General features: G+C 35.8%; 1 protein-coding gene across 4 annotated transcripts in view; it reads left to right on the top strand.

Annotated features, from left to right (window-relative positions):
- PMS1 (PMS1 homolog 1, mismatch repair system component) overlaps positions 1-18,173 on the top strand; it is an 83,215-nt gene extending 65,042 nt beyond the window's left edge. For 3 of the 4 annotated variants that reach the window (XM_045559985.1, XM_045559984.1, XM_045559986.1), the window contains 4 exons: positions 6,393-6,872; positions 10,270-10,400; positions 14,024-14,184; positions 17,823-18,173. In XM_045559985.1, coding sequence (XP_045415941.1) covers positions 6,393-6,872; positions 10,270-10,400; positions 14,024-14,184; positions 17,823-17,987 — 937 coding nt within the window. In that variant the 3' untranslated portion in view covers positions 17,988-18,173. Of the gene's footprint in view, positions 1-6,392; positions 6,873-10,269; positions 10,401-14,023; positions 14,185-17,822 lie in introns of those variants that run through there. The other variant, XM_045559987.1, reaches the window with a different exon arrangement.
- Positions 18,174-27,331: the final 9,158 nt, after the last annotated feature.

The following is a 27,331-nucleotide window of genomic DNA, read 5'->3' as shown; positions in this document are numbered from 1 at the left end:
ATATTTCATATGTAATTCTAAAGGATGACACTCATTTTAAACATAACCATAATACAGTTATGATTTTTTTTAAAAAGCCCTGGATTCCTTAATACATCAGATATGCAGTATCCAAAGTTATAGTTATTGCATAAATGTCAGATTTTTTAAAGTTTATTTTGAATCATGAAAAAATAAGGTTTACAAAATTGTGATTCTGTAATTTTACCTAAATGACGTAACTATGCAATTTAAAAATGAGTGGACCTAACTTTTAAATACAATAAGCCCACAAAAGTTGAATTGCATCACTCAGGGAAGTGGTAAATTGAGAATTGTCTTAGAATAGAAAAAAAGCATAGATTTTTCTAGTTCTCATGGAAGTAAGGACAGTATAACAGCTTAAGATGGAAATTTATCCTGCTAGCTGTTCCCTTGCAGCCTCAAAACAGCAGGTATTGTTCTTATTGTCTTTGTGGAATGCCAGTGTTGTTTTTTCTTATGGGTCCCAAGATGTCAGGTTACTAAGATTATGATGAATAGTCCACATCTAAACATTCATTTATCATCAGGTAGTAGTCTGGAATCCAAATTTTTCTTTCTATTATATTGCCATAAGATAAACCAAAGAGGCATTAGTGATCAAGAGCAGGCCACTGAAGCTACACCTGGGTTCTAACACCAGTTATTCTTTCCTAGCTTTTTAAAAAATGTGTGGACAGTCTCTCTTGGATTGTTGTGAGGATTAAATAAGATATTGTGTGTTATGATAAAGATAACTGGCACATAGTAAATGATTGCCCATGGTGTTAATCTAATCAGAGTTTTTAGTTTGTGAGAGGGCATTACACTTTATATCTACTGAGTCAAGATTGAATTTAATTTGGAGGCCAGAAGAAATGGAGAAAATATATTGTAGGTATCTTGGGCTTAGAGGTCTGTTGTATGTCACAGAATGTTGTATTTGCATCTTTCAAAGCCAAGGGTCCTGGGACCATGATCAGCTGTGTCCAAAATTGTGATTAGTGAGAAGGTAGAGAAAAAATGGTATCACACCCAAGAATCACAGTCTTTAGCTTGGAATTCTTTGCATGATCCTAAGTTCTGCAAGGAGTGCTAAGGGATATGAGAGTAGACTTCTTTTCTGCAGTACTTTGGTCCATCCTTCCTTTTCTTCCCTCTTTTCCTGTTCTTTCTTCTTGTTTTCCTTTCCCTTTCTTCTTCCCCCCCTCCCTTCCTCCTTTTCCTCCTCTTCTTCAGCTAGGAAATATTTATTAAGGGCTTTCTGTGTTTAAGGCGCTATGTATTGCAGTTAGTCACTGCAGTTATAAATATTATAAAACATACTTTCTTTACTCATAAATGGTGTAGACTAGTGAGGGAGATTCAATTAAACAAGAAGTAATGATAGAATGTGATGAGTTCTAAGATAATATAAGGGAGTTATGGGAACACTCAGCAGTTAGGTTTAATCTCACCTGTGGGACAGGAAGTGCTTCCCTGAATAGAATTAACCAGGAAGGTTTTAGGGAATTGTCTAGGTAGGAGGAATAGCATGTGAGAAAGCTCAGAAGCTAGAAGGAACATGGTGTTATTGAGGAAATAAAAAATTCCCTTTATAACAGGAATAGAATGTGAAGAAACATAGTAATGAAAAATGGAGAAAGCAAGGGCCAGATCATGGAAGTTTCTGTAAGCAGTAGCAAAGAGTTTGAATAAGGACTAGGATCAGGGTTTTCCAGCTGTTAAAATTCTTCTGAGAGCTTGAAACAGACTTTAGAGCAGGGGGCATACTTTCATATTTTAGTTCTTCCTTTCTGGATTTTTTTTTTTTTTCTTTTCTCCCCTTTCCTTTAGTGGATTAGAATCCAGATTTAGGCCATGTGCCTTGCCACTGGGGTCTCAGTCAAGTGATGTTAACTTGAACTTTCATTTACAGTAGCTATGCAAAGCTACTATGCAGTGGCTGTTTCTACTTAAAATAACTAAGAATATCATTGCAGTTGGAGTATTACTGAAAATAATAAGCAAACTTTATAATTAAATGTAATGTTTAGTCACAAAAACATCATTTGAATTGAGTACTGGTCAAATCAGGATTAATATAAACCCCCTAATGAAATTAAGTATAAAGGTAGCACCTGTTTTTACTTAATATTCCTTCAGACATAACTTTTTATATTTCCCAAGGAACTAATTAAATTGACTTCTTGTGTAAATCAAAAGATTAGTACCATTTATGGAAATTTGCACATTAATAATTAATTACAAATGGTGACCTTTGTCTTGAACTCATTTTCCACTGCACAGTAAAAATCGAATTTGAATGTCTAAGAGCTAAATATATTTATTTCTAGTACCTGTTGAAAGTAAACTATTGAAAATTATGTGTTTTATATAGCTAATCCAGAACTTCAGATTCTAAGTAGAATTGGGAGAAAATCATTTTAAAAATTGTGAATACGGCATGGTAAGTAACCAAAGGAGGCATATTTTATCTAGTTTACAGTGAAACGAGGTGTTTGTTTTTTTTTTTAACATTCTTATCCAGCTAGCATTTCTATATTCAACAAACATATTGAGTACACATTACGTGCCGTGCTGTGGCCCTTTGTCTCTTGGTGTCCCTTTTAACATTTACTACAGTTCTCCCAATATCATTTTTATTTCTTAATAGATCCAAGTTTCTTCTTGAAAGTATTTTGTGCATGTAATAGAATTCAGCCAGTTTCTTAAGAGTAGGAGACTAGAAATAACCTTAATTCTCTAGTCCCAAATTTAAAATTAAAAAAAAAATTTTAGCAAGGATACTTAATTACCAATTCTTAGTCAATTGTTTGCCTCATTCATTATAAGATTTGTGTTTTGTGATAGAAAATAATGACAGCAAACATTATCACCATTTGCTATGTGCCCAGCACTATTCTAAGTACATGAAATATTTTAACTTATTTTATTCCTCACAACAAAACTATGTAGTAGATACAGATTATCCATATATTGTAGATGAGCATACTGAGGCACAGAAAAATTAAATAATTTGTATAGGTTTACAGAGCTACTAAGTGGCAGAACCAGGCTAGCTGTGCTCTTAACCACTCACTGTACTGTGCTTAACACATAGCAGTAGTTTCCAATTCTGGGTATGCACTGGCATCATCTATGGAACTCTTTAAAAACAGAGCTGCCCAACCTCCACCTAGGCCTAGACTCAGAGAATTAGAAACTCTGAGGGTGGGACCCAGGCATTTCAATATTTAGAAAAGGGTTGATATAACCACTGTGCTCGACTTTCTTTGGCCCTAGAAGTTTCATTTTACTCATTATTGACGAAAAGACCTCTTAACTTTTTACCTAGTATAATTTTTAAAATTCCATTATATTGTACCTTTGAAATTGAGTTAAATTAAATGGCTTGGGTGTGTTCGGTTTATTTGAATGTATTTTTTTCATTGATGACTCTAAAATGAGACTAGTAACTGAAAAAATTAATATTTAGTTATGAAAACATTATAAATCATATTTTTTACTTTGTGATTATTGTAGTGACTTTACAGTTTTACTAGTATCTAATTACTAAGAGTATTAATGTATGTAAATTTTCTTTTGTAGTGTTCAGGGAATTGTTTATGTGTTCCATGTTACAGCAAATATGTAAGGAACTCTTGAGATCTGAAATTAACTCTTTAATTCATTTTTATTCTCTCTTTTTCTGAGTACTTGTGCCTTAACATTTTCTTAAATGGTTTTTTAAATTGGGTAAAATTTACCTAATGTCAAAGGCAAAGATCTTACCAGTATAGTTTGGTGCATTTTCATAAATGTGTGCACCCATAGAAACACCACCCCAAAGTATAGATCATTTCCATCATCCCGGAAAGGCTTCGCATGTCACCTCTCAGCCAGTCTCCATAGGCAGCCACTGTTTTGATTTCTATTACACTAGCTTGGCTTTGCCAGTACTTGAACTTCATATCTATAAAGTCATATGATATATACTCTTTCATGTCTGGCTTCTTCCCCTCAACAAAATATTTTTGTGACTCATCCATGTGTTGAATCTGATAGTTCATTTTTTAATCAATACATAATATTCAGTTGTATAAATATACCAAAATGTGTTTATTCAGTTTCCAGTTTGGAACTGTTGTTATTAATAATGAAATTATGTTGTTTAGTTTCCAACTATTGGGCTTTTCTATATTATTTCTAATTTAATTTTGTCATGGACAGAGAAAATAGTAAGTTAGATTTCAATCTTTAGAAATGTATTAAGACACAGCATATAGTCTATCTTGACAAATGTTTCCTGTTCACTTAAAAAGAATCAGGATTTTGCAGTTGCTAGATGGTAGTGTTCTAAAATGTCAATTAAGTAGAAGTAGTTGATAGTGTTGCTAAAATCACCAATAGCTTTACTGATTTTTTTCTTTTTTGGTCTGCTTCTGTCAGTTACTGAGGGAGGGATTTTGAAATCTCTGACTTAATGATTCTGGATTTATTTCTACTTTTAGATCTGTAAGCTTTTGCTTCCTGTAATTCGAAGCTTTGTTAATATGGTACATACACATTTGTGATTATTGGGCCCATTTATCATTATGGAATGTTGCTCTTTAAATATATTTCATCTTACTGTAACCACTCTGGATTTCTTATGCTTACTAACTGCATGAGGTTTCTTCTTTCATTCTTTTACTCTTACACTATCTGTGTCTTTACATTTAAAGTATAACTCTTACACGTAAAGTTAGTTGTTACTTTTTAAGTTCATTCTGACCATCTTTGCTTTTCAATTGGAATATTTAGTCCATGTAATATAATAATTGATATGGTTGGGTTTGGGTCTGCCATTTTCCTATTTGTTTTCTATTCATCTCTATTTTGTTTCTCTCTACCTCCCTTTGAGGGGGAGAGGAGGCCTTCTTAAGGGTTAAAAGAATGTGTTTTAATGTCTCATTGTAATTCTTCTATTGGCTTTTCATTATTTTTTGCTTTAGTGATTACATTATGATGCATTCTTAATTTATCATAGTCTACTTAGAGTAATAGTGTACCATCTTGCATAAAATGTAAAAACCTTATAAATATAATTCCACTTATATTTGATGTCATTCCTTAATAGTGTAAATATACTGGCAACAAATTCTCATCTTTTATCTGAAAATGTCTATTTCATCTTCATTTTGAAGAACATTTTTGCAGAATGTAATCAGATTTTGGGTTCTTTAGCCTGAGGTGTTTTTTCAGTCTTCTTCAGTCACTTTTCTGTTGATCTGTCTTCAACTTTACTGACCCTTTCTTTTGCCATCTGATCTACTGTTAAGCCTATCCTGTGAATATTTGGAAATACTCATTGTATTTTTTTGTTCTAGAATTTCCACTTCCATTTCATTCTTTTTTATAATTTCCATTTCTCTATTGAATTCCCCTTTTCTTTCATCATAATCATCTTTTATGACCTTAAACATTTATAAAAACCTATTTTTAATTTCTTTTAGCTAATTCTAACATTTGGGCATCTTGATGTTGGCTTCTGCTGACCACTTTTTCTGTTCACCATGACTCACATTTTCCTGCTTGAGTGGTAACTGTTGATTGTATAATGGGCATTACAGATGATATATTTAAAACTCTGGATTCTGTTATCTTCTTCTGAAAAGTGTTGATTTTTGTTCTACCAGGCATTTAAATTACTAACAGATTACCTTGAGCTTGTGGAGGCTTTGTTTTATACTTTATTAGGGAAAGACCATTCCAATTTTGTCCTTAGTCTTAGGACGACTGCCTTAGTTGTCGGGCATATTTTTTTTTTACCCTAAGATGTTGCCCTCCTCCACTTTTAATTGAAAGCCCAAAGTGCTTACCAAGCCGTGAAACTTTGTAGAATTCAAACTCCATGCTCTGTTTCCTCTGCAGTGAGCAGCAGCTGAAATCTCTGTTCAGCTCATTTGGCCTTCTAATGGTTATTTTCCTCTGGGCTCCCACACATGGGATTTTCTGAGATTTTCTTTCTTTCCGGTTGTTCTGGAAGCAAGTAGCTCTGTGTTCCGATGACTCAGGCTAGTAAGACTGCAACTTGCTGATTGAGTTCTGGCCACCCTCTCCCCTTTAATGCTGGGGACTACCCTCTGGGTAAAAGTTGTATAAATGTGGATCTCTTTTTTTCAGGGGTTTGGATCCATTGCAATTTCTGGGTGCTTTTGGCTATTCTGCGATGCCTATTTTAAATAGTTGATTTTTATATTTTGTTCAGAATTTATCGTAGTCATATGCAGGAGTGTTCGTCCAATACATGTTTCTTTGTCATTTATAGACCTGGAATGCCAGCTTTTTATTTTTTATAAAATTTACTTCAGATGGTTAATATATTTCTGATTATGACCTCATTAGCTCTATTTTATCTCTGTTCTTAGATATGAAGAGAAGGCTGCTAAAGACTTGGAACGATACAATGGTCAAATGAAGAGAGCCATTGAACAAGAATCACAAATATCATTTAAAGATGGCAGAAAAAAGATAAAACCCAGCTCATGGACTTTGGCACAGAAGCACAAGTTGAAAACCTCATTATCTAATCAGCCAAAACTTGATGAGCTTTTTCAGTCCCAAATTGAAAAAAAAAGTCAAAATATTAAAATTGCACAGATCCCTTTTTCTATGAAAAACTTAAAAATAAATTTTCAGAAACAAAAGAAATTTGACCTAGAAGAGAAGGATGAACTTTGCTTGATCCACAATCTCAGGTTTCCTGATGCATGGTTAATTACATCCAAAACAGAGGTAATGTTATTAAATCCATATAGAGTAGAAGAAGCCCTGCTATTTAAAAGACTTCTTGAGAATCATAAAATTCCTGCGGAGCCACTGGAAACGCCAATTATATTAACAGAGAGGTATGATGAAGTAATACAATTTTTTAAACTCTAAAAGCATTTATTAATTCATGCTAGTTTAGAAACTGAAGGTAAAAAGTTGTAAGTATTTCGTAGTAGGGATAAGTGGTATTTATTTAAAGAAATCTTTTTAAAATTTGATTTCTAATCTTTAATGGAATTGTTTATAAATAATTTTAGAATATTCTAGGTAGTTCATTTCTGCATTTAATAAATATCAAGCTGTCTCCTGAAGATTAGTGACTTTCCTCATTTCAAAGTTAGATTGCCATGACTTTCTTCTATTGTGCACACTTTGTTTTAATATTTCAAACACAAACCAAAATAGAATTATAACAGTGAACACATGTTTGTCAACAATTATCAAGATTTTGCCACATTTGCTTTATCTATCCTTTTATACACATGTATTTTCTTAAGTAGTTTAGAACAATTCCCCCTCCTACATCTTTTGGTATCTCTTTATCTCAGAAATTGCTATTTTCATACCTAATCAGAGTGCCTTTGTTATATTATACCTTACACAATAATAATTCTGTGGAATTGTTCCTCTTTGTGTCAAAATGTCTTTTTTTTTTTCTTTTTTTACTAATTTTTAAATGTAATTTGTACCTAAACAAGATTTACAGATTACATTTGGTTATGTCTCTTAGGAGCACACTATTGACTTACTGTAGATACCGAGTCTCTTGTTCGGTGGAATGTTCCATTGTCTATTTTGTCTGTTTGCTTTCTTGTGGGGGTATTTAACTAGTTTTTCTCTCTCCCATGTTTAATTGGAAGTTAGCTCAGGAGGATTGAATAGATTTGGATTTTACTCTCTGGTAAGACTGTTTAATAGATGGGCTTGTGTACTTCATATTTCATCACATCAAAAGGCATCTATCACTAGGTCCAACTGATGACAACCTGGTCTTCCACCTTAAAGTTCCCTGTCAACCTTTCCATCTAATGGTTTCAAACATTCATTGATTATTGTTGCCTGAAATAATTTTATTATTGGTTGTAAAATGGGGTATTTCCTTTCCCTATCCTATATGAGCAAATTACTTTCTGTAAAAATAACTAATGACTAACCTATTAACATTTCCATTTTTTATACTTTTTTAGTCTGACATGGGTAGAAGAGAATCATATGACAAAGGAGATAAAAACCTGAAATTTAAAAAATCAAAAATGTATACTCTAGGACACATCATAAGATAATTCTGTTTCAGAATTTTCAAGAATAAAGCAGAAATCATTTATAAAATGTGCTAAAACTCTTGTTAAATACAGTGCCACCAGAAGGAAAAAAAATACAGCCAGACCACAAAAAAAAAAAAAAAAAATCTGTTATATCTGTCTTTATAAATAAGGCAACGGCAATCACATTAACTAAAATCCAATATCTTTTGTAGTATTCCCTTAAGATTGGCTTAGGAAATTGTCAGAGGCAGAATTAGAAAACAGTGCCTTGGACTGTATTAAAACAGTTTTAAAAGCCTGATAATACATTCTCTTTCTTCCCTCAAATATAGCTGGGGCACATCTGAATTTTTAGACTCGATTGCTTTTCTGAATTTGTAAACTTTCATTTAAATTTCAAAAATCTTTTTATGCTTGTCCAAATTATAGACTTTAAAAAATATTTTTCTATGTATTATTCAAAAACAAATACATAAAAAGGATTATTTTGGGCCCATGCTAGCCTGAAAATAAATCTTTTGAGCATAAATGAAAAAAATTTAATTCAAAATTGTTTTTCCCCCTTCTTTTGAAATGTGGCATCCCCATCACAGTTAATAAACAGTTTTGAACAGGATGTTCAAAACTGATTCATAGAATAAGTGTCCCACAATGTTGACAGAGTAATTATAGGTTGGGCTCAGTTTTCTTACCAGAATTCTACTTCTGTTTGTGTAGCTTACCTCTGAATGGAGTAATTTAGTTATCTACAAAATAAAAAGGAAGGGCTCAATGATAATAATAATAATGACAAGAACAATGGCTAATGTTTATTGAGCATTTACTGCATGATAGGAACTTTGCCAAGTCTTTTTATGATCTTCCCAGCAATCTTGAGGCAGATATCATCCACATTTTATAGCTGAAACTGAAACACAGAATGGTTAAGTAATTTATGTAGGCTTCCACAGCCAGTAAATAAGATCCAAGATTACAATCCAGACAATTTAACTGTGGAGCCTGTGCCATTAATTGCTGTATTATATCATTATCATCATTACCACCACCTGTACCACCAGCTCTCAGATTGATTTTCAGAATATTGGTTAGGCAAGACATGGCATGTTGGGTATATAGCCAAAGCTGTCTTCTCTGAATCCTGGGCTCTCACAGCCAGTGGGGTCTTCAGCCATTTAGAACTGATAAGCAGAGACATCATCTGTTCATTTACTTTTCAAGGTGTAAAGGACTGTGATAAAATAGCATAGCATCCTGTATTGAAACACAGAGCAATGGCTGTGTACGTAAGACAATATCTATTGTGTGGTAGGCACCCAAATATTCATTGAATGAATGGGAAAATGGTAACCATTCACATGTCAGTCCCAACAGACACCTTTTTACAATGACTGTTTTTTTATATGGCACCCTGACAAAGCCTAAAACCAATATGTGAGGTTGATTTGTAGGCAATCTTTGGCTTCCTCAAAATTTCGCACCACTCAGAATCATTTTATGTGCCACCTTTGACAAAGATGCCATGCCTACAACAGACTGAATAAAGCTTTCCTAAGCTGTAAATTGATTAATGTATAAGTTCTTGGGAGAAAAAGATACATATTTATCTTTTTGTTATTGGAGAAACCTTTAATGGTAGTTGAAAATTCAGCAGGATGGACCACTTGAGTAACTTGATAGTGTGTTATTGTGTATGTTTTAAAGGTATAAAATGGCATTAGTTATAGTTTTCATTTGCATTACATTTAGAGAGAGCCATTTATTTCACATTGTGTTTGTAACATTCTACAAGATAGAAATTGTTTATTTCTATTCCTCCTGTTAATATACTGTATGCAGTACGTCTCTAATAAAATATTAACAGAAATGCAAAACAGTAGTTTCTCATAGGGCTACTTAAACCTTCATATTTTGGTCAATGATTATAACACTTTAAAAAGGTCCCTTGGAAGCCGGACGCAGTGGTTCACACCTGTAATCCCAGCACTTTGGGAGGTCAAGGCAGGAGGATCACTTGAGCCCAGGAGTTTGAGGTTGTAGTGAGCTATAATGATGCCACTGCATTCTAGCCTGGGCAACAGAGTGAGACCCTGTCCCCTCCCACCCCCCCCACAAAAAAAAAAAAAAAGCCCTTGGGTTAACTTTTTTTCATAAATCCTCTCATTTCATTTTACATATTTAATAAGTTAAAGGGCCATAATTTCTTTTGCAGTCTTTTAAATGGATCTCATTATTTAGAGATTTTATATAAAATGACAGCAGATGACCAGAGATATAGTGAATCAGCCTACCTGTCTGATCCTCGTCTTACAGCAAATGGTTTCAAGATAAAATCGATACCAGGTATGATAATGTGGTTTAATATTTCCTGAATTGGAGGAATAAGTCTTGTTCCAAAGTTACAGTTGGGTTTTATAATTTACAGGTATCATGGTATATTTTTGTCTCACCACAAGTACAGTGTTGGCTGTATAAAAACAGACTTATTTCAAAAAGATCACCTCTGCCTGAAACAAGCAAATTTGTTTGGCCCAATACCTTGCATTTGCATTTTCATAACTAAACAGGTAGTTTTATAATTTTTGTCATCCTTTGACACAATAGTCAAACTGCCTGCTTTGTTTAAATTATTAAAGTCCTCCTTTAGATGATTAAACAGAAATAAATATGTGGGATACTGGAATGGCCTAACAGAAATGGACATCTTTCCTTTTTTAGAAGCATTTACTTGTTTGCCAAGTAGACATGTAGCATCAGCAGTCTTACTATTGGGAGAGTGAATAATTTGATTCCATGGCTCTGCTAAAAGACTGATAACCCTCTTTACTTAGTGTGGAAATTCATTGGGTGGATAGAATAAAAAGAAAATCCATCTGGATAGGAGACTTCAGTTTTCCTGGCTATGCCCTCTTTGTTCTTTTGTAGTTTCCTTACTAAACTGCCTTCTACCTTAGCTTCTTCTGGTGTCAGAGGGGCACAGTGGCACCATGAGGAAGGACTCCACTGTTCCACCACCTGCCTCTAAGCTTCTCATGCCCCAGTGTAGAAAAACAAGAGCTTAACCAAACAGCATTTGAAGATTTTTAAAGGAATGTTTTACTGAGACATGAAAAGAAAATAAGTAAAAACAATGTACAAAAGCATGTTTTGGTATACTAAACTTAAACTAATTTTACTTGACTTTTGAAGTTTTAAGGATACACTAAACTTTTTACCTCCCACCTCAATTCCAGATATTTAGACTTGGGCTAGAGAGAGACCAAATCCCAACACTGCCATTTAAAAATATTGTGTTTTGGGGAAAATCAGTTGGCCTGTTTCCTCATCGATAACAGCTAATAATTATTGAATATTGTGTGCAGAGCACTATTCTAAGTATTAAATGTATTAATTTAATCTCCCTAATACCCCTACAGAGTCTATGACTGTCCCATTTTACAGATGAAAAAATCAATGGCCAAAAGTTTAAGTTTGCTCAAGGGGACACAGTTTCTGGTAGAACCAAGATTTGAACCTAGGCAATCTGCCTTTAGTGCCTGGCTCTTAACTAATTTGTTACATTTGCCTTCCTATTAAAATTGGGATATTTACTTCACGAAGTAGTTGTGAGCACTAACCAAGGTAACAAATATATCAAGGAGCGTAGTGTTTGGCAATTGTACCTGCTCAAATATTCTCTTTTCTTCCCATCCTCCAGCCCCCACTTTAGCAACTGAACTGACTCGAAATCATTTCTTTTAGTCCTAGAAATCTTTCTTCCTCAGGGTCCCTGGCATCTTTTTGAATTTATTTGAAGTGTGAAGCAAAGTGTGTGTGTGCACATATGTAGAAGGTATTTTATTCTTGACTTAATCTGTTTTTCTAATTAGTTATATGGTGGTAGTGGCAGGTGCCATTTTCTTCATGAAAGATGTTATCATAGCAGTTTTTTTTTTTTTTAACAATCAGGATAACTGTCTTATCTGTTCCAAGAACATGTTTATTTTTGAGCTACCCAGTAAGTTTATGTCTGACAAATGCTTTCAGCTCTTAGCTTGTAGATAGTACTTTTTAAATCCTATTGAATGCCTGATACTTTGCATGACACCAAAGATACAAAAATGATTAAAACAATCATCTACAAACTGACTTGATTTGATTGGAATTAACTTTACTGAGATTATCATCAATATTATTTCCCTTGTCAATAGCAGATCAAGTTAAAGACATTTGTGTTTTCCTTCTTCATTTTTTTGTCTTTTCATTTTTTAATTAAGTTCTGTTCTCTCTCTTTTAGTGAGAATATTGTACTAACTTTGCCAGTTGTCACAAAACGTCTTTGGATAAGGATAAAAGCATTTGAAAAAGAGAAGGAATACATCTGGCCTTGAGAAAAAGATTCTCAGTGTGACCCTAAGAACTTTGCTTTTTAATGTGAATAGCTTTCTGTCCTGCTTCAGTAAGAATTTCATATTTTAGGAAGTGAAAACTTGTCAAACCATTTATTCATTGATGTAGCTTCTCTGAAAATTGGGAAGCATTTTACAGAACTTTATGGAAACTTTTTGAAAGTTTATTGTTACATAGTTCATAATGTCTCTAAGTTTTCCATATTTGAATTTTGCAAACAGATTAAAATATTGCTCAATTTCCTTATTTATTGCCAAGTACTTTTTGCCCATTTCCACTAGTAATGGTGTGAAATGTGTATAATTTTCCAGGGCAAATGTAGTTAGTATTAGACTTTTCAATCTAATCATATTGTAGAAGATTTAGAACTAGTAATAATGAAAAGTCTCTTAGACTGATGTTTTTGGAAATTTATTATCTATATAAATATGTAAAAGAGTTGTGAACTAGAATAGTCTGCTACTTCCTCTTTGCCTGTCTATATACACTGTTTTGAGTCCCATGTAAGCTCCCCCTGTTGCTCAAACTCATTTTGTCTCCCTTCATTGAATTCTGTATCTCATCCCTTAATGCTTGATGATATGTCATCATATATTATTCTCCAGTGTTTCCTGGGAAAAACGTTAGGATACCTGCTCTGTAATCTACCACCATTGCATCTGCCATTTAGGTAAAGGAACTAGTGTGTAACTGGCAACAGGTAAGAGATTGGATTATTGATGTCTCAGGATCTGAAACTCTTCAAGTTGCATCACATTTTTTTAATTAATCCATTGATAGCTACTACTTATCCAAAATTGGATCATCTCTTTTTCTTCGAGGTAGAACTATGTGGACTTAAGTACTAAGAACACTGTTATACAGATACAGCCAAAGAAGACAAATCTGTGCTGTTTTCCAAAATCATGTATTCTAAAGCCAAATCTTATGCTTTGAAATATATGCTGTTATGGATTATGTACCCAGTCATACATCTAATTCTGTAGCTAGTTTTTAGTTCTATTTTAATTACTAAATTATTGAAAGAAGTTTAATAAATAACGTGTCAGTTTTTTAAATATTATCCTAGTAAAATATTTTGAACAAACATTAGTATTTTATTTCCTCAAATTAGGAATATATTAATAACTTACTATGTGACTATCTTTGTAATTTGTAAATTAAAATCATCACAGAAATAATTCAGGCCTTTAAATTAGATATTAAAACAGTAAGATAGAATTTGAAGAGCAGCAGTTGTTAAAACACTTAAACCAGTTATATTTTAATAAATATCATGGGAATCCATTTTCTCTCCAAAGTAAGAAATGTTCTAAACAAATGTAAGGAGCAGAACAGCAATAACTGAGATTAAATGAAATTATATAAAGCACATGTGGTGTCAATGAGTACTTATGACTTAATATGAAATCCTATGGGAGATTACTATTTGTTCTCCACCTAAGGAACAAAACTTTGTCCTGACTGTATTAAATTCTAATGAAGGTTCACTAAATGCTTTAACAGTGATTTTGTTTTTAATGGACATGTTCTGGAATATAATTTATACTAAACTATGTTTTTATTTTTTATTTCAGGAGTTCCCATTACTGAAAACTACTTGGAAATAGAAGGAATGGCTAACTGTCTCCCATTCTATGGAGTAACGGATTTAAAAGAAATTCTTAATGCTATATTAAACAAAAATGCAAAAGAAGTTTTTGAATGTAGACCTCGAAAAGTGATAAGTTATTTAGAAGTATGCATTATTAATTTATGTAGGGTGTCTAGATTTTAAGATATTGGTTTCTTAAAAAAAATAGTGGTTTCAAAATAGTAAAACAGTTTTTATGAGTTTTATTAGTTGTTTGCAAGAAGGAGCACTATTAAAAAAAGAAAAGACCATTGAAAGTTTCACATATGGACTAGTTTTGGTAAACTGTATCTGGATTCCTACCATAACATTATTTCATATTCAGAAAGAGCTTTATGGATGAAACATTGTTGATGAAGTTTTTTTTTTAATTTCCATAAATAATCTTCTTAGGAGGGATTCAAAATTGTTCCACTTTTATGCCATCTACTTTTCTAAAAGGAATTGTAATATGATATTCTAAGCCTGATCTCTTTGAGAGCAAAACAAGAGAGGGAAAGGGAAAGACCTAAATCATTGAATAATGATTCACCACAAATGAGAAATGTAACAGTGGTTTAAAAGACTAAATTTAAAAATAATAAAAGGATTGAGGAAGATTATAAACTTTAAAATGTCCAAGTATAGGTTAGTGGCAAGAAAACAATAGTGATTGCCTCTATATTTGTCGTTCTATGTATCCCTCAAAGTTGCCTGATACTATTTTAAAAATAAATCTGAACTCTAATACTCCCTTTTTTAAAATGAGCCTTTTTTGTTTACAATACATGGTATGCCCGTTGTATTCTGAAGGTCAGACTTCTTTAATAGGAAAGTTCACTTGTTACCCCTTCTGAAGAATGTATTCAGTAGTGTTCTGTGAATCTTTTAGAAGCTTTGTTGTATGGAAATTCTCAGCCTATTGTGGGGACAACTCAATACTGATAGTTTCTAGAGACTTTAAAGAAGTTAGCATGAAGTTAAGTAAAGGTCGAGGACGTTGTAGGTAGTGTTTTTTGTACTGAAGAACCATGTGGGAAGAAATAAAATTTCAGAAATAACAAAAAAAAGTGGTTGGAACTGGTTTTAAATTTGGTTTTTTCTTTGCCAGTACTACCCCTCTCTTTATATTAAGGTAATAATAGATGTGATTGTTAAGGAAAATGGTCTAGAAAAAGGAGAGAACCTGTATCAGAATCACAGGGATGCTTGATTTAAGATCAAGCTGAATAAAATGAGTAAGAGAGAAAGGAGAGTGAAAGAAGAACCAAGAGAAGGGTCTCTTATAAAAGTCAAGAAAAGGAAAGAAATTTAAACATCAGTAGTATCACATTCTGTACAGGGTAATAGTTGCTAGAAGACTTTCAGGTGTGGCAGCTAGGTGGCAGTGGTAATCTTGAAGAGAGCCATAATGGCATAGTGCAGGTGTCCCTTGGTATACTTGGGGGATTGCTTCCAGGACCAAATGCTCAAGTCCTGCAGTTGGCCATGTGGAACCCAAACATACAAAAAGTCAGTTCTCCATATCATGTGGGTTTCACATCCCATGATACTGTATTTTCAAGCAGAATTGGTTGAAAAAAGTCTATGTATGAGTGCTGCGGTGCCCAGCCCCTGGGCCTCAGACCAGTACTGGTCCATGGCCTGTTAGGAACCAACCGTACAGCAGGAGGTGAGCAGCGGGTGAGCAAGCAAACCTTCATCTGTATTTACAGCTGCTCCCCATCGCTTGCATCACCACACAAGCATTAGATTCTCACAGGAGCGTGAACCGTACTGTAAACTGTGCATGCAAGGGATCTAGGTTGTGTGCTCCTTATGAGAATCTAATCCCTGATGATCTAAGGTGGAGCTGAGGTGGTGATGCTAGCGCTGGGGAGCAGCTGCAAATACAGATCATCATTGGCAGAGAGGTTTGAGTACACAATAAATGTAATGTGCTTAAATCATCCCCAAACCATTCCCCTTCCTCCTCCACTCCCCCCCCATCTGTGGAAACATTGTCTTCCATGAAACTGGTCCCTGGTACCAAAAAGGTTGGGGACTGCTGTATAAGTGCAGTAAAACCTGTGTTCAAGGGTTAACTGTAGTAGGAATGGAAGACATTTGCCAATGGTTAAAGAGTGGAGTAGTGGTGAAAAAGTAGGCAGCAAGTGACATGGTAGTGAAAGAAAGGAAAGAATATGTTTAGCACGTTTGTATTGATGGAAAAAGACTGACAATGAAAGATTGCAGAGTAAATGTTCCAAAAAACGCAGGAGGGAAGATGGCATAAGGATGTAAGTTTTAGAAAGGAGAAACTGTCTCTGAATCAAGAGCAGAAGAGGGGAAGAAAAGTGAAAGTAATATTTTTAGGTAAACTTGAGAGAAATCACGTCTTGATATATGTGGTGAAACAGTAGGAGAAGTAGTGCTGAGAGTGACGAGCCTGGGAAGGCATTGGGAATTTGAGTACAGTAGCAAAGATCTGAAATTAAGAGCTGTAGGTACTATAAGAGACGGTTGATTAGAGAGGATTAAGATGATTTCCAGGTGTCATTCAGGGCTCAAAAGAGCTAACATTTCTGTTGGATCCAGCTAGGATAGTTTCCTGACTCTCCGGTAGTGCTCGGTAGAATTTGTCCAAGGGTAGGGATTAGGAAACTGGATGTGGTGGAGGAACAAGAGGAAGGTGAGTGAAGGAAATTTGAACACATTATATACAAGAAACCGTGTTAGGTCCTACAGAGATGTAAAGATAAATTAGATTTTAGTAGGAATCTAAAAGGAATGCAGGTTGCTAAAGCTAGTATCCTTAATGTCACATTCACTGTTCCCACCTTAACTAGGGAAAATTGACAGAAGGGTGCTTGTGAGTCAGGAGAATAAGAAGGGATTGGAGGGAGAAAAGATGAAAGTAAAGAAAAAGAACAGGCTTAGTTGGAATAAAGGAGTAGGATGGTTGGAAAGAAAATGGGTGTGTGGTTTAAAGAGAATAATATTAGGATTCAAGATCTTTGAAGTACAACAATCTAAAAAAAAATATCTTAAGCCAGTTTTGCTAACACTACTATCTCCAAAATCTGAGTTCTCCCTATCTCAGAAAACAGCATTACCATACCAAAAATATGGATAACCAATTCAGTCATCCATCACAAAGTCGTCTTGACTCTATCATATTAGGAATAAAACTGATTGTTTTAAAATGTGAAACAAATGTCAGACTTTTGCTTAAAAACTCTCTGGTTACTTGCATTCAGATTAAAACCCCAATTGCTCACCGTATCCTAGAGAATGATCTGGCCGCTGCCTAACTCCCTTATCTTGTTTCTCTCTTCCCTTTAACAGTTGCACCCACGCTGAGCATTTGATTCTTTCTGTTCTCTCTGCCTGAAATACTTTTCTTTCCCCATGATCTTTGCATTATGGTTCCTTATTTAAAAAGAAGCTTAAAGCCATCTCAAGTAAGCTTTTTTCCAACCACACAATCACTCTATCATATTACCCAGTTTAATTTTGTGCATTATTTATTCACAAAAAAATTCTTTGTCTTTTTATCTATTTGCTGTTTCTCTGCACTAGGAAGTAAATTTTATAAAAGCCAAGGGTCTTGTTTTCTTGCTCACCACCTTATCCTTAGAACCAACAACATAGTTGGGGCTTAATAAATGTTTGTTGAGTGAATTAATAAGATAAATATAATCAATTTTCTGTCTTTTTGCCAGGATAGCATGTTTTCTGCTTCAGGGTATATCACAGTAACATGTATGACTTTGCCTTCACAGGGAGAAGCAGTGCGTCTGTCTAGACAATTACCCATGCACTTATCAAAAGAGGACATCCAAGACATTATCTACAGAATGAAGCACCAGTTTGGAAATGAAATTAAAGGGTGTGTTCATGGTCGCCCATTTTTTCATCATTTAACCCATCTTCCAGAAACTACATGATTATGTTTAAGAAGATTAGTTACTGTTGAAATTGATTTGGTCACAAAACAATGAGTCAATTTTTAAACCATCTTTGTATTATCATATGTCAAATGGTCATTTTATAAAAGAGGATTCACTGGCTTATTTGTATATTAAAATGTTTCAAAAATTGTAGAAAACTTAAATAAACTAATAGACTATTCATTTTATTCTCAAGAACCAGCCTTCACGATAATTATTAGTTGTAGACTCCAAATTGGAAGATAGGTAGTATTCTTGGGTGGTAAATTTACTAGGTCAGCCCTGTGCAGGGAGAAGTCACATGTCACACAGACTAGCATATCAGACAAATATTGTCAATCTTGTTTCAAGTAGGATGCAGAGACTGAGTGGGAGAAAGTGAGAACATGAAGTTAAGAGAAAGAAGAACATAACCTCAGAAATCCTGCCATTTACTTCATGTTGGGAGTAACAGCTTAGATGTTGCTGTCTCTTTCTTATATAGTAATTATTGGAGTTTCGAGTCAAATTTTGACAGAACATGGGGAAAACTAGACTTTTAACAGAAAACTTAGGTGAAGATTAATTGTACATGTGCCCCTTAAAAAACCAGGTCCCACAGTGTACCAAAATATTTAATTTACAAAAGTTGAAACATGATTTTTTTTTCTTTTGAAACAGGGTCTTACTATGTTGCCCAGGCTGGCTTTGAACTCCTGGGCTCTTGGGATCTTCTCCCCTCGGCCTCCCAAGTAGCTGGGATTATAGGCCCATGCCACCACACCCAGCTGAAACATGATTTTTACTGAATCTATTTGTTGTGTAAAGTAAGATATGTTACTCTGGATACAGTGTCTCTACACACGATCTCCAGTAATTATCGAAGATCCTCTTTAAATTGGTAAGATCCTTGTGTTAAGAGGTACAAATTGTGATACCTGGAATTCTAGTTCTGTAGCCTGGCCTCTTGTGCCAACGTCATTCTGTTTCCCAGGAACCAAAATGTCGCAAGCAATGGGCCTGCTGTCTGATGCACATAGAAGCCAATACTGTGGCACCAGGTTTTGGGAAAAGAAAAGGTGTGTAGAGAGTCAACTAGCAAGGAGACAGGAGGCACTCTGTCTTCTGGAAACAGAAACAAACCCAGATCGGTCTCCCTAGTCTGAAGTTTGGGGCAAGCTTTATGGGCTAGGGAGGACAGGTTATGTGGAAGAGTTGGCAGGGCAGCTTTTGATTGGAAGAACTTCAAGACGTTATGATAAGGCATGGGGAGGGGTCTTATCACCAGACATTCCTAGACAATGGACCCATCCCTTTTCTCAGTATTCTGTTGCTCGGTTCTGGCCATGTCCCATCTGTTAGTTGAGGGGGAGTGGGCAAAACTTCACTTCCAGGTGTTAATTATTTGAGGTCAGATTTTCCTGCACATGGTCTGGCTGCATAACTTGAAACTTATTAGCTCTGTGCCTGCAAAATAACTGGACATTCTGTTATCAACAGTATGGCCAGATAAGGCTGGTCTGGTGGTTACAAAAATAACTGTCCCCCCCACCCTTTATTACCTCTTTTATAAATGTGGGGCCCCTCTCTGGGAAACCTTTTTAATTGGGTAAATTAAGGAAAGAGCTTACAGAGATACAGAGGGTGATGAAATTTGCATCATATATTTACACCAGCCCTAAGCAAAATTGTGGACTCATTCATTTGCCAATATAACCCGTATCGGCCTTGTAGATAAACTCATTTGTTTTTTTCTTAACCAGTGCTGAATTCTGCCAAATCCCGTTGGTAGTAATGGCACCAGTTATTTACCACCTATTTGCTAGATAGGCTAAGCACTTAACCTTGTATGAGCTCATTTAATCATCACCAAAAATTTAGAATTGCAGATCCTATTGAGCCTGATCCCAGAGCTGGTGTTCCTAACCCACCGTTACACTGCCTGCCATGAGAAACAGCCCCTAAGGAGTTATTTGGATCAACAAAGTGTAGCTAGTGTTGGGAGGGGGGAGTATAAAACACTTCGTGACACTTTAACAAATGCTTTTTTGAGTAAACCAACTAGGCAGCAACGTTTTTCTAAGGGAATCGGCAGAGGGGGTGAGTTGGCAGCTTTTTCCAGGGGCAGGTTCGGTTGGGGACTCGCGTCGCCCCGCAGGCTGCCCGGGCGCAGGAGGCTGAGCCGAAACCGCGTGGGGCACAGGCCGCCCCCCCTGCCCCGCGCGAGCCCCTTCCGCGGTCCCAGCACCACCCCGGGACAAGCGGGCCCGAGCGGGCGGCGGCGACGGGGAAGCCTTGGATCCCAGGATGGAGGTAAGGAACGGCGGCTGTGGGCCAGCAGGCCACCTCGGGGAGGTAAGGGCGAGGCGAGGAGACCTGAAGAGAAAGGAAAGCCTCACCCCAAGTTACCCATTTTCCTCCTCTTTAGGCTGAGTTGGAAGCGTTGGCCAGGGAGGAGGTGGACTCTCAAATTGTTAATCCCTCAAAGTGCCCTTGACCCAGCGGTGTTGCTTAGATCCTAGACTGAGCTGTAGCCACAGGGATGACGCCAAAGCCATAGGGAAGTGAGGCCTGCAGAACCCTCCGATGGACGTTTTGCTGGGAAGGTAGCCATTTATGATCCAGCCGGGCCTAGGAGGTTTTAAACATTTAACATGAAAAATGTTAGGCCTGCATTCAGATGGACAGACTTTTATTACTTTCATTGGCTGTTTGATTCTCTGTGATTTTATCCAGATTTTGTGGCTCAGTTTGCAGGAATTGCGATTCATCCCACCACAGCCCACATTTCTTAAAGCATAATGTAAATTACTATTGACTCATTTTTCCCCCTAATCCAACCACGTAGCTCATCTGTTTACTTTTATTTTCATTATATTTTTGCAAGCTTCCTCCAGTTTTTTTTTTGGGGGGGGAGGTGAAAGGGAGAAGCGGAAGCAGCTGTATAAAGTGGGGTTAGGGTCTACACTGAAAACCAAAAATATATTTAACTCTTTATAGTACTTAATGTAAAGGAAATAATACATACGGAGCACACAAATGTTGATGACCGACTTAACTGAAATTGCTGGGGAAATTAAATTACCAGTAATGATACTAAAATGTTTAAATGAACTAGACTTATTCTTGGAGTTGGAGCATTTCGGGCAAGCCAGTGTTCATGGATTCATAGTGGCTAAAAAGAATCTTGGGGTGACCCAACCAATTTTACAGATGAGAAAAAGAAACCTAGAGTGATTAAATGCTTCGCCAGTGTGCACACAGCTAATTTAGTACTCTGCTAGTTTCACTCTAAATGTTCATATTATAAACAAAACAAAGGTAAGTACTGAAAAAAGAAATCAAGTTTTATTGCAAATAAAAAATGACTTGAGATTGTCATTTACTTTCTCCCTTCATAAACATGAATAATCAAGAGTTAACTGTTAACCTTATTCTAGATCTCTTGGTTACTCTCACTTAAACTTTAAAATTTTAGTCTTTAAAGCCTTCTTCATTGTTTTCAGTAATAGTAGCAACACACCACTGGACTCACCACTGCCGCCTGAGGTGGTTTTCTCTACTAACTTGATTTGATCACATTTTTTATTCCTCCTTAAAGCACTACAAGTTAATGTAAAGATCTTTTCTCCAGCTCTTAAAATCCTGTACCAGTGGTTATCAAATTTGAATATTCATCATAATCACCTGGGAGCTTATTAAAACACTGATTGCTAGGCAGTGTGCCCACAGTTTCTGATTCCATGGGTCTAGGGTAGGACCGAAAATTGTAGAGACGAGGTCTTGCTCTTGCTCAGGCTAGTCTAAAACTCCTGGCCTCCCGCCTCAGCCTCCCTAAGTGCTAGGATTTAGGGAGGTGCTAGCCACCATGCCTGGCTAATTTTTTATAGAGATGAGGTCTTACTGTTGATCATGCTGGTCTCAAACTCCTGCTCTCAAATGATCCTCCTGCCTCGACCCCCCAAAGTGCTAGGATTATAGGCATGAGCCCAGCGCAGTAATGATTCTTGATCCCAGGTGAAAATAGCATTTCTCCCTAACACGTGTAATTTTTAAATTGTCAGACATTTTATTGGAGAAATCAAGTTTTAGCCCCTTAAAAACAAAATAAAATGCGTTATACAATCCTTCTCTGCCCCCAAAATTGGAAGAAGAGTACTTCATGTTTTGTAGGTTTCATCAGATTACAAATTTGAGTATACTCTATACCAGTCTGTAAATATGGCCTAAGTCAGCACTTCTCAAACTTCAGTTTCTTTCAATCTCTCTGGGCTTGTCTGATTCAGTAGGTGTGGGGTAGGGTGTGCTAGTCTACATTTCTAAGAAGATTCCAGGTGATGCTGATGTTGCTGGTTCACTGATCACACTTGGGTTAACAAGAGTGCACATAATCCTGCGGCCAAGTGCTAGGTTCTCAAAATAGAATACACATACATTTTTAATGCAAATATACACTGAAAATAAAATAATCAGATTTGTGAATCTGTGATTTTCCATTCTCTTTGGAAAGTCAGGTTTATGGTTTTTTATAGGACATTTATTTAAGAAGTCAGATTTATATATTCTCAAAAACGTTACTGAGGTAGCTGCCTCCACCATCATTTCTTCTCTTTTTGTACACACAGACATTCTGCCTTATGGGGTGGAATCTATTCCTCCAGTCGCTTGAATCTGAACTAGTTTATGATCACTTTGCCCATTGCATTATAGAAGAAGTGATGCTATACAACTTCCATGTTTCAGTCATGGAAACCTTGCAGCTTTCCTGGCTATCTTGAAATGGTTGCCAATCACCTTGTAAGAAGTCAGTCTACCTGGGGTCTGCCATTATGTGAGAAGGCACAAGCTAGCAAGGGAAAGAGGTTATGTGGAGAAAGAGATGCTTGACCTGTTCCCAGGTATTCCAGCCATCTCAGCTCAGGTGCCAGACATTGAGTAAAGACGCCTTCAGATAACTCTCAGCTGCCATCTGATTACAACTCTATGAGATGGCCCAAGTGAAAACCACCCAGATGAATTCATCAGCCCCCAGAACCATGAAAGGGTTGTTTGACCGGTTCATTTTGGGATAGTTTGTTATGCAGATGTAGATAAATAGAACATTTACATTATACTAATTTGAGTTTTATTACTGAAATGTCTTTCTGATCTTCTAGAAAATGATCCCTATAGGGCTTGCAAATTCATCTGAAATTTTCATACAGATAATATGGTCTTGAATTTTTATAATAAAAATTTACTCATATAATATGTAGCTTTTTATTAAAATGTTCTTGTATTAATTTACATTTGAGTCATGCATTTGAGATTGGGGATAAGAGTACTTTTGAGGATTGTTTACAGATCTGTTTGTTGCTCTGCCACATAATCATGAGGATTTTCCCTTCTCACCTATTCATGCAATCAAACTGTGAGTGAGAAAGCAATTAATATTCTTCAACTTTGTTTCATGCCATGGTTTATCTAGATACTGCTCCCTACAATAGTGTCTTAAGGTACTCTCCCTTGAGCACTACTTCTTTCATAAAGAATGATTTTAGTGCCATTTAAAAACTTATTTCTTCTTATATAGCTTTACCTCTTTATCTTTATCACGTAACATAGTCACTAACCCAGAAGGCAATCTATAAATATTTGTATATTTGAATGATAACATTTTATTTAGCTCTCTCTTCCTTCAATTCCAACTCTGCAGGTATTAACAAACCAATGTTGGTCTTACTTTCTGTGCTCTCCAAGGGAGGAGAGTCATGAGAAATAAGATTAAAAGTTCACTTGGGACTAAATCTTGAGAGGACTTGAATATCGGGCTATTAAGATTTTCAACTTTGGTAAGAACAGCTAAAAGTTTTTAAATAGGAAAGTAACACAATCAGAACAACACATTAGGAATATTAGTTTAAAATCATATTTAAGATGAATTAGGATGAATAAAAATAGGGGAATAAGGTCAGATACATTATACTGCTAAAATTCCATTTATGTTATGTCTAAGTGCTTTAGTCATCTCATGTTCATTGTGTCCTTTCAACGCAGAAGAATAAGTTTCTTTAGAAGAACTTGAAGAATTTGACATTTTTGAGGTATAAAAATACATTACTTCTAAACTTAAATTCAAAGTAAAATTTTAAAGCATATATTTTTTCCCCATTTTCTAGTTCTGATATTTGCCAGCAAAATGTGTTAGTGATTTGGAGTATGATAAAGACTGCACTTAACAAAAATGTTGAGTTTATGGCATATGTAGGCAAAAAGATGCTTTAAATTTATTTAATTTTATCTTGACTTTCATAACAGCAAGTATTCTGATATTTGCCTCGGTGAAAAATGTGTATTTTGTCATCCTCTTTTGTGTCATGGCTCTCTAGGTTCCCTGTACTTAGTGCTGCTGTCTCTATACTTTCTCCTGGATTCCAGATGGGTCTAAATATTTCCAGATTATCTGTTTGTTATCTCTTTTCCAACCACCAACTATGCCTCCCTTTCCCTTAATTTGGTTGATCTTAGTTAAGTATTAAAGGAAAAGGAATTAGATAGAAATCATTTATATCAATGTAAATAATAAAAAGATCCATTCTGTCATAAAGGGGGAAAACTATAATGTGAATGATGGGAATATTTGGATTTTAAAAGGAATTAGTTACCCTGAATTAACCTCTAATGGATAGAGTTTTAGGCAATATAGGGGTATACTTTTGCTATTTGAAGAAAACTGCCTACTCTCATCTACATGTAAGATTGGTCTTAATGTTACATTTTTCTTTTCCCCAAAGGAGAAGAAACAGAAACTATAAGTGAAGATGGTAGTTCAAAAGAAGTACATGGTATGTCAATGAAATATAAGAATTTATTTTGTATTTATAACTTTTATTTAAATATAAGGCATACAGATTTATATTTCAGAATCATCTGGGTTTTTTTACATAGCAAGAAAAAGGAAGCAAAATAGAAGTTTACCTGTACTATTTTGTACTATTTTATCTCTATGGGCTTCCTGAGAGTTACATATCATTTGTAACAAATGGGCCTTTTTTGCTCATCTTATTGCTCTGAGCATATTTAAAAAGTTTATTTCATTGCCTCAAGTATGTTTTATAAGTCAGTTCTCATTCTGGGCTAACCTGACTGACACAATTTTTTAGATTGGTGATAGTATCATTGGTGTAGAGCTCAGCAGTTTACAAAGTACTTTCATATGTATCAGTTAGCGTAATAATTCTGTTTTGTATTCTCCTTATGTTATCTTCTTCCCTTCATATAAATTTCTTGGAAATTAACTCATGTGTTTCATAAACTACCAATTGCATTATTATTTCGTTGAGATAATTGGTGACTATATTGTCAGAAATGGGATAATAAGTGGTTTTTCAGCCTCTACTCTTTCTTGATCTGTGGTCTCCTTGAGGGTCTTTGATGATGGATTCAAACCTTTTTCTGTAATAATTTTGAAATCTTTTTTTCTTTCTCTTTTTTTTTGAGACAGAGTCTCTGTTGCCCGGGCTAGAGTGCCGTGGCATCAGCCTAGCTCACAGCAACCTCAAACTCTTGGGCTCAAGCAATCCTACTGCCTCAGCCTCCTGAGTAGCTGGGACTACAGGCTTGAGCCACCATGCCTGGCTAATTTTTTCTGTATATTTTTAGTTGTCCGGTTAAGTTCTATTTTTTAGTAGAAAAGGGATCTCGCTGTTACTCAGGCTGGTCTCAAACTCCTGACCTTGAGTGATCCTCCTGCCTTGGCCTCCCAGAGTACTAGGATTACAGGCGTGAGCCACTGCGCCTGGCCTGAAATCTTTTTTTCTGTGGCCCAGTGTGTATTTGTGTGTATACATGCACATGTGTGTGTTCTTTCATTTCACTGTTGCACTTTCTCATCTGTTATCTACAAGCCTGTCAGCCTTTTTTGTCTGGGAAAGTCTTTATTTCTCCTTCATGTTTGAAGGATATTTTTGCAGGATATAATGTACTAGGATTAAAGTACTTTTCCTTCATCACTTTGAATATGTCATGCCGCTCTCCTGGCCTGTAAGGTTTCCACTGAGAATTCTGCTGCCAGATGTATTGGACTTCCTTTATATGTTATTTGTTTCTTTTCTCTTTCTGCTGTTAGGATCCTTCCTTTATCTGTGACTTTTGGGAATTTGATTATTTAATGCCTTAAGGTAGTCTTATTTGAGTTAAATCTGCTTGGTGTTCTACCACCTTCTTGTACCTGAATATTGATATCTTTCTCTAGGTTTGGAAAGTTCTCTGTTGTTATTTCTATGAATAAACTTTATACTCCAATCTCTCCTTTTCTTCAAGGCCAATAATGCTTAGATTTGCTCTTTTGAGGCTATTTTCTAGATCTTGGAGGCGTGCTTCATTCTTCCTCATTCTTTTTTCTCTCCTATGTATTTTCATATAGCCTGTCTTCAAGCTCACCAATTCTTTTTTCCACTTGATCATTTCTGCTGTTGAGAGACTCTGATGCATTTTTTAGTTCGTCAATTGAATTTTCATCTCTAGAAGTTCTGCTTGATTTTAAAAAATTATTCCAATCTCTTTGTTAAATTTTTCCTATAGGATTCTGAATTCCTTTTCTATGTTGTCTTGAAGTTCATTGAGCTCCTTCAAAACAGCTATTTTGAATTCTCTCTCTGAAAGGTTGCATATCTCCATCACTCCGGGATTGGTTACTGGTGCCTTATTTAGTTCATTTGGTGAGGTGACGTCCTTGATGCTTGTGGATATTCATCAGTGTCTGGGCATTGAAGAGTTAGGTATCTATTCTCATCTTTATAGTCTGGACTTGATGGTACCCATCCTTCTTGGGAAGGTTTTCTAGGTATTCAAAGGGAATTAATTGAGTGTTGTGATCTTTAAGCTTTTGATCACTGCAGCCATATCAGCACTAGGGGGAGCCTCAAGGTCAATAACACTGCAACTTTTGCAGACTCCTGGTCATACCACCATTGTAGGCTTAGGTTAGATACAGAATTCCTTAGATTACCAAGCAAAGTCTCTTGTACTCTTCCTTCATTTTCCCCCCAAACAGAAGGAGTCTCACTCTCCATTCTGGGCTGCCTGGGGTTGGGGGAGGGGGATGCAGGTACTCCTGTGGACACTACAGCTGGGACTGTGTTGTGTCAATACCTGAAGCCGCATAGTACTAGGTCTCACCCAAAGCCTGTGGCAACTATGGCCTGGCTACCACTGATGTTTATTCAAGGTCCCAGGGATCTTTAATCACCAGATGGTGAATCTTGCCAGGACTGGGTTCTTCTCTTCAGGGTAGTAGGTTACCTTTTGGACCAGGGTAGGTCTAGAAATACCATCCAGGAGTTAAGGCCTGAAATCAGGGGCTTCAGGAATCTGCTTTATAC

This window comes from Lemur catta, chromosome 8 (assembly GCF_020740605.2).
Source record: "Lemur catta isolate mLemCat1 chromosome 8, mLemCat1.pri, whole genome shotgun sequence".
Lineage (NCBI taxonomy): Eukaryota > Metazoa > Chordata > Mammalia > Primates > Lemuridae > Lemur > Lemur catta.
The sequence above is the reverse complement of the archived record's forward strand: the minus strand, read 5'-3'. Positions and strand labels throughout refer to the sequence as shown.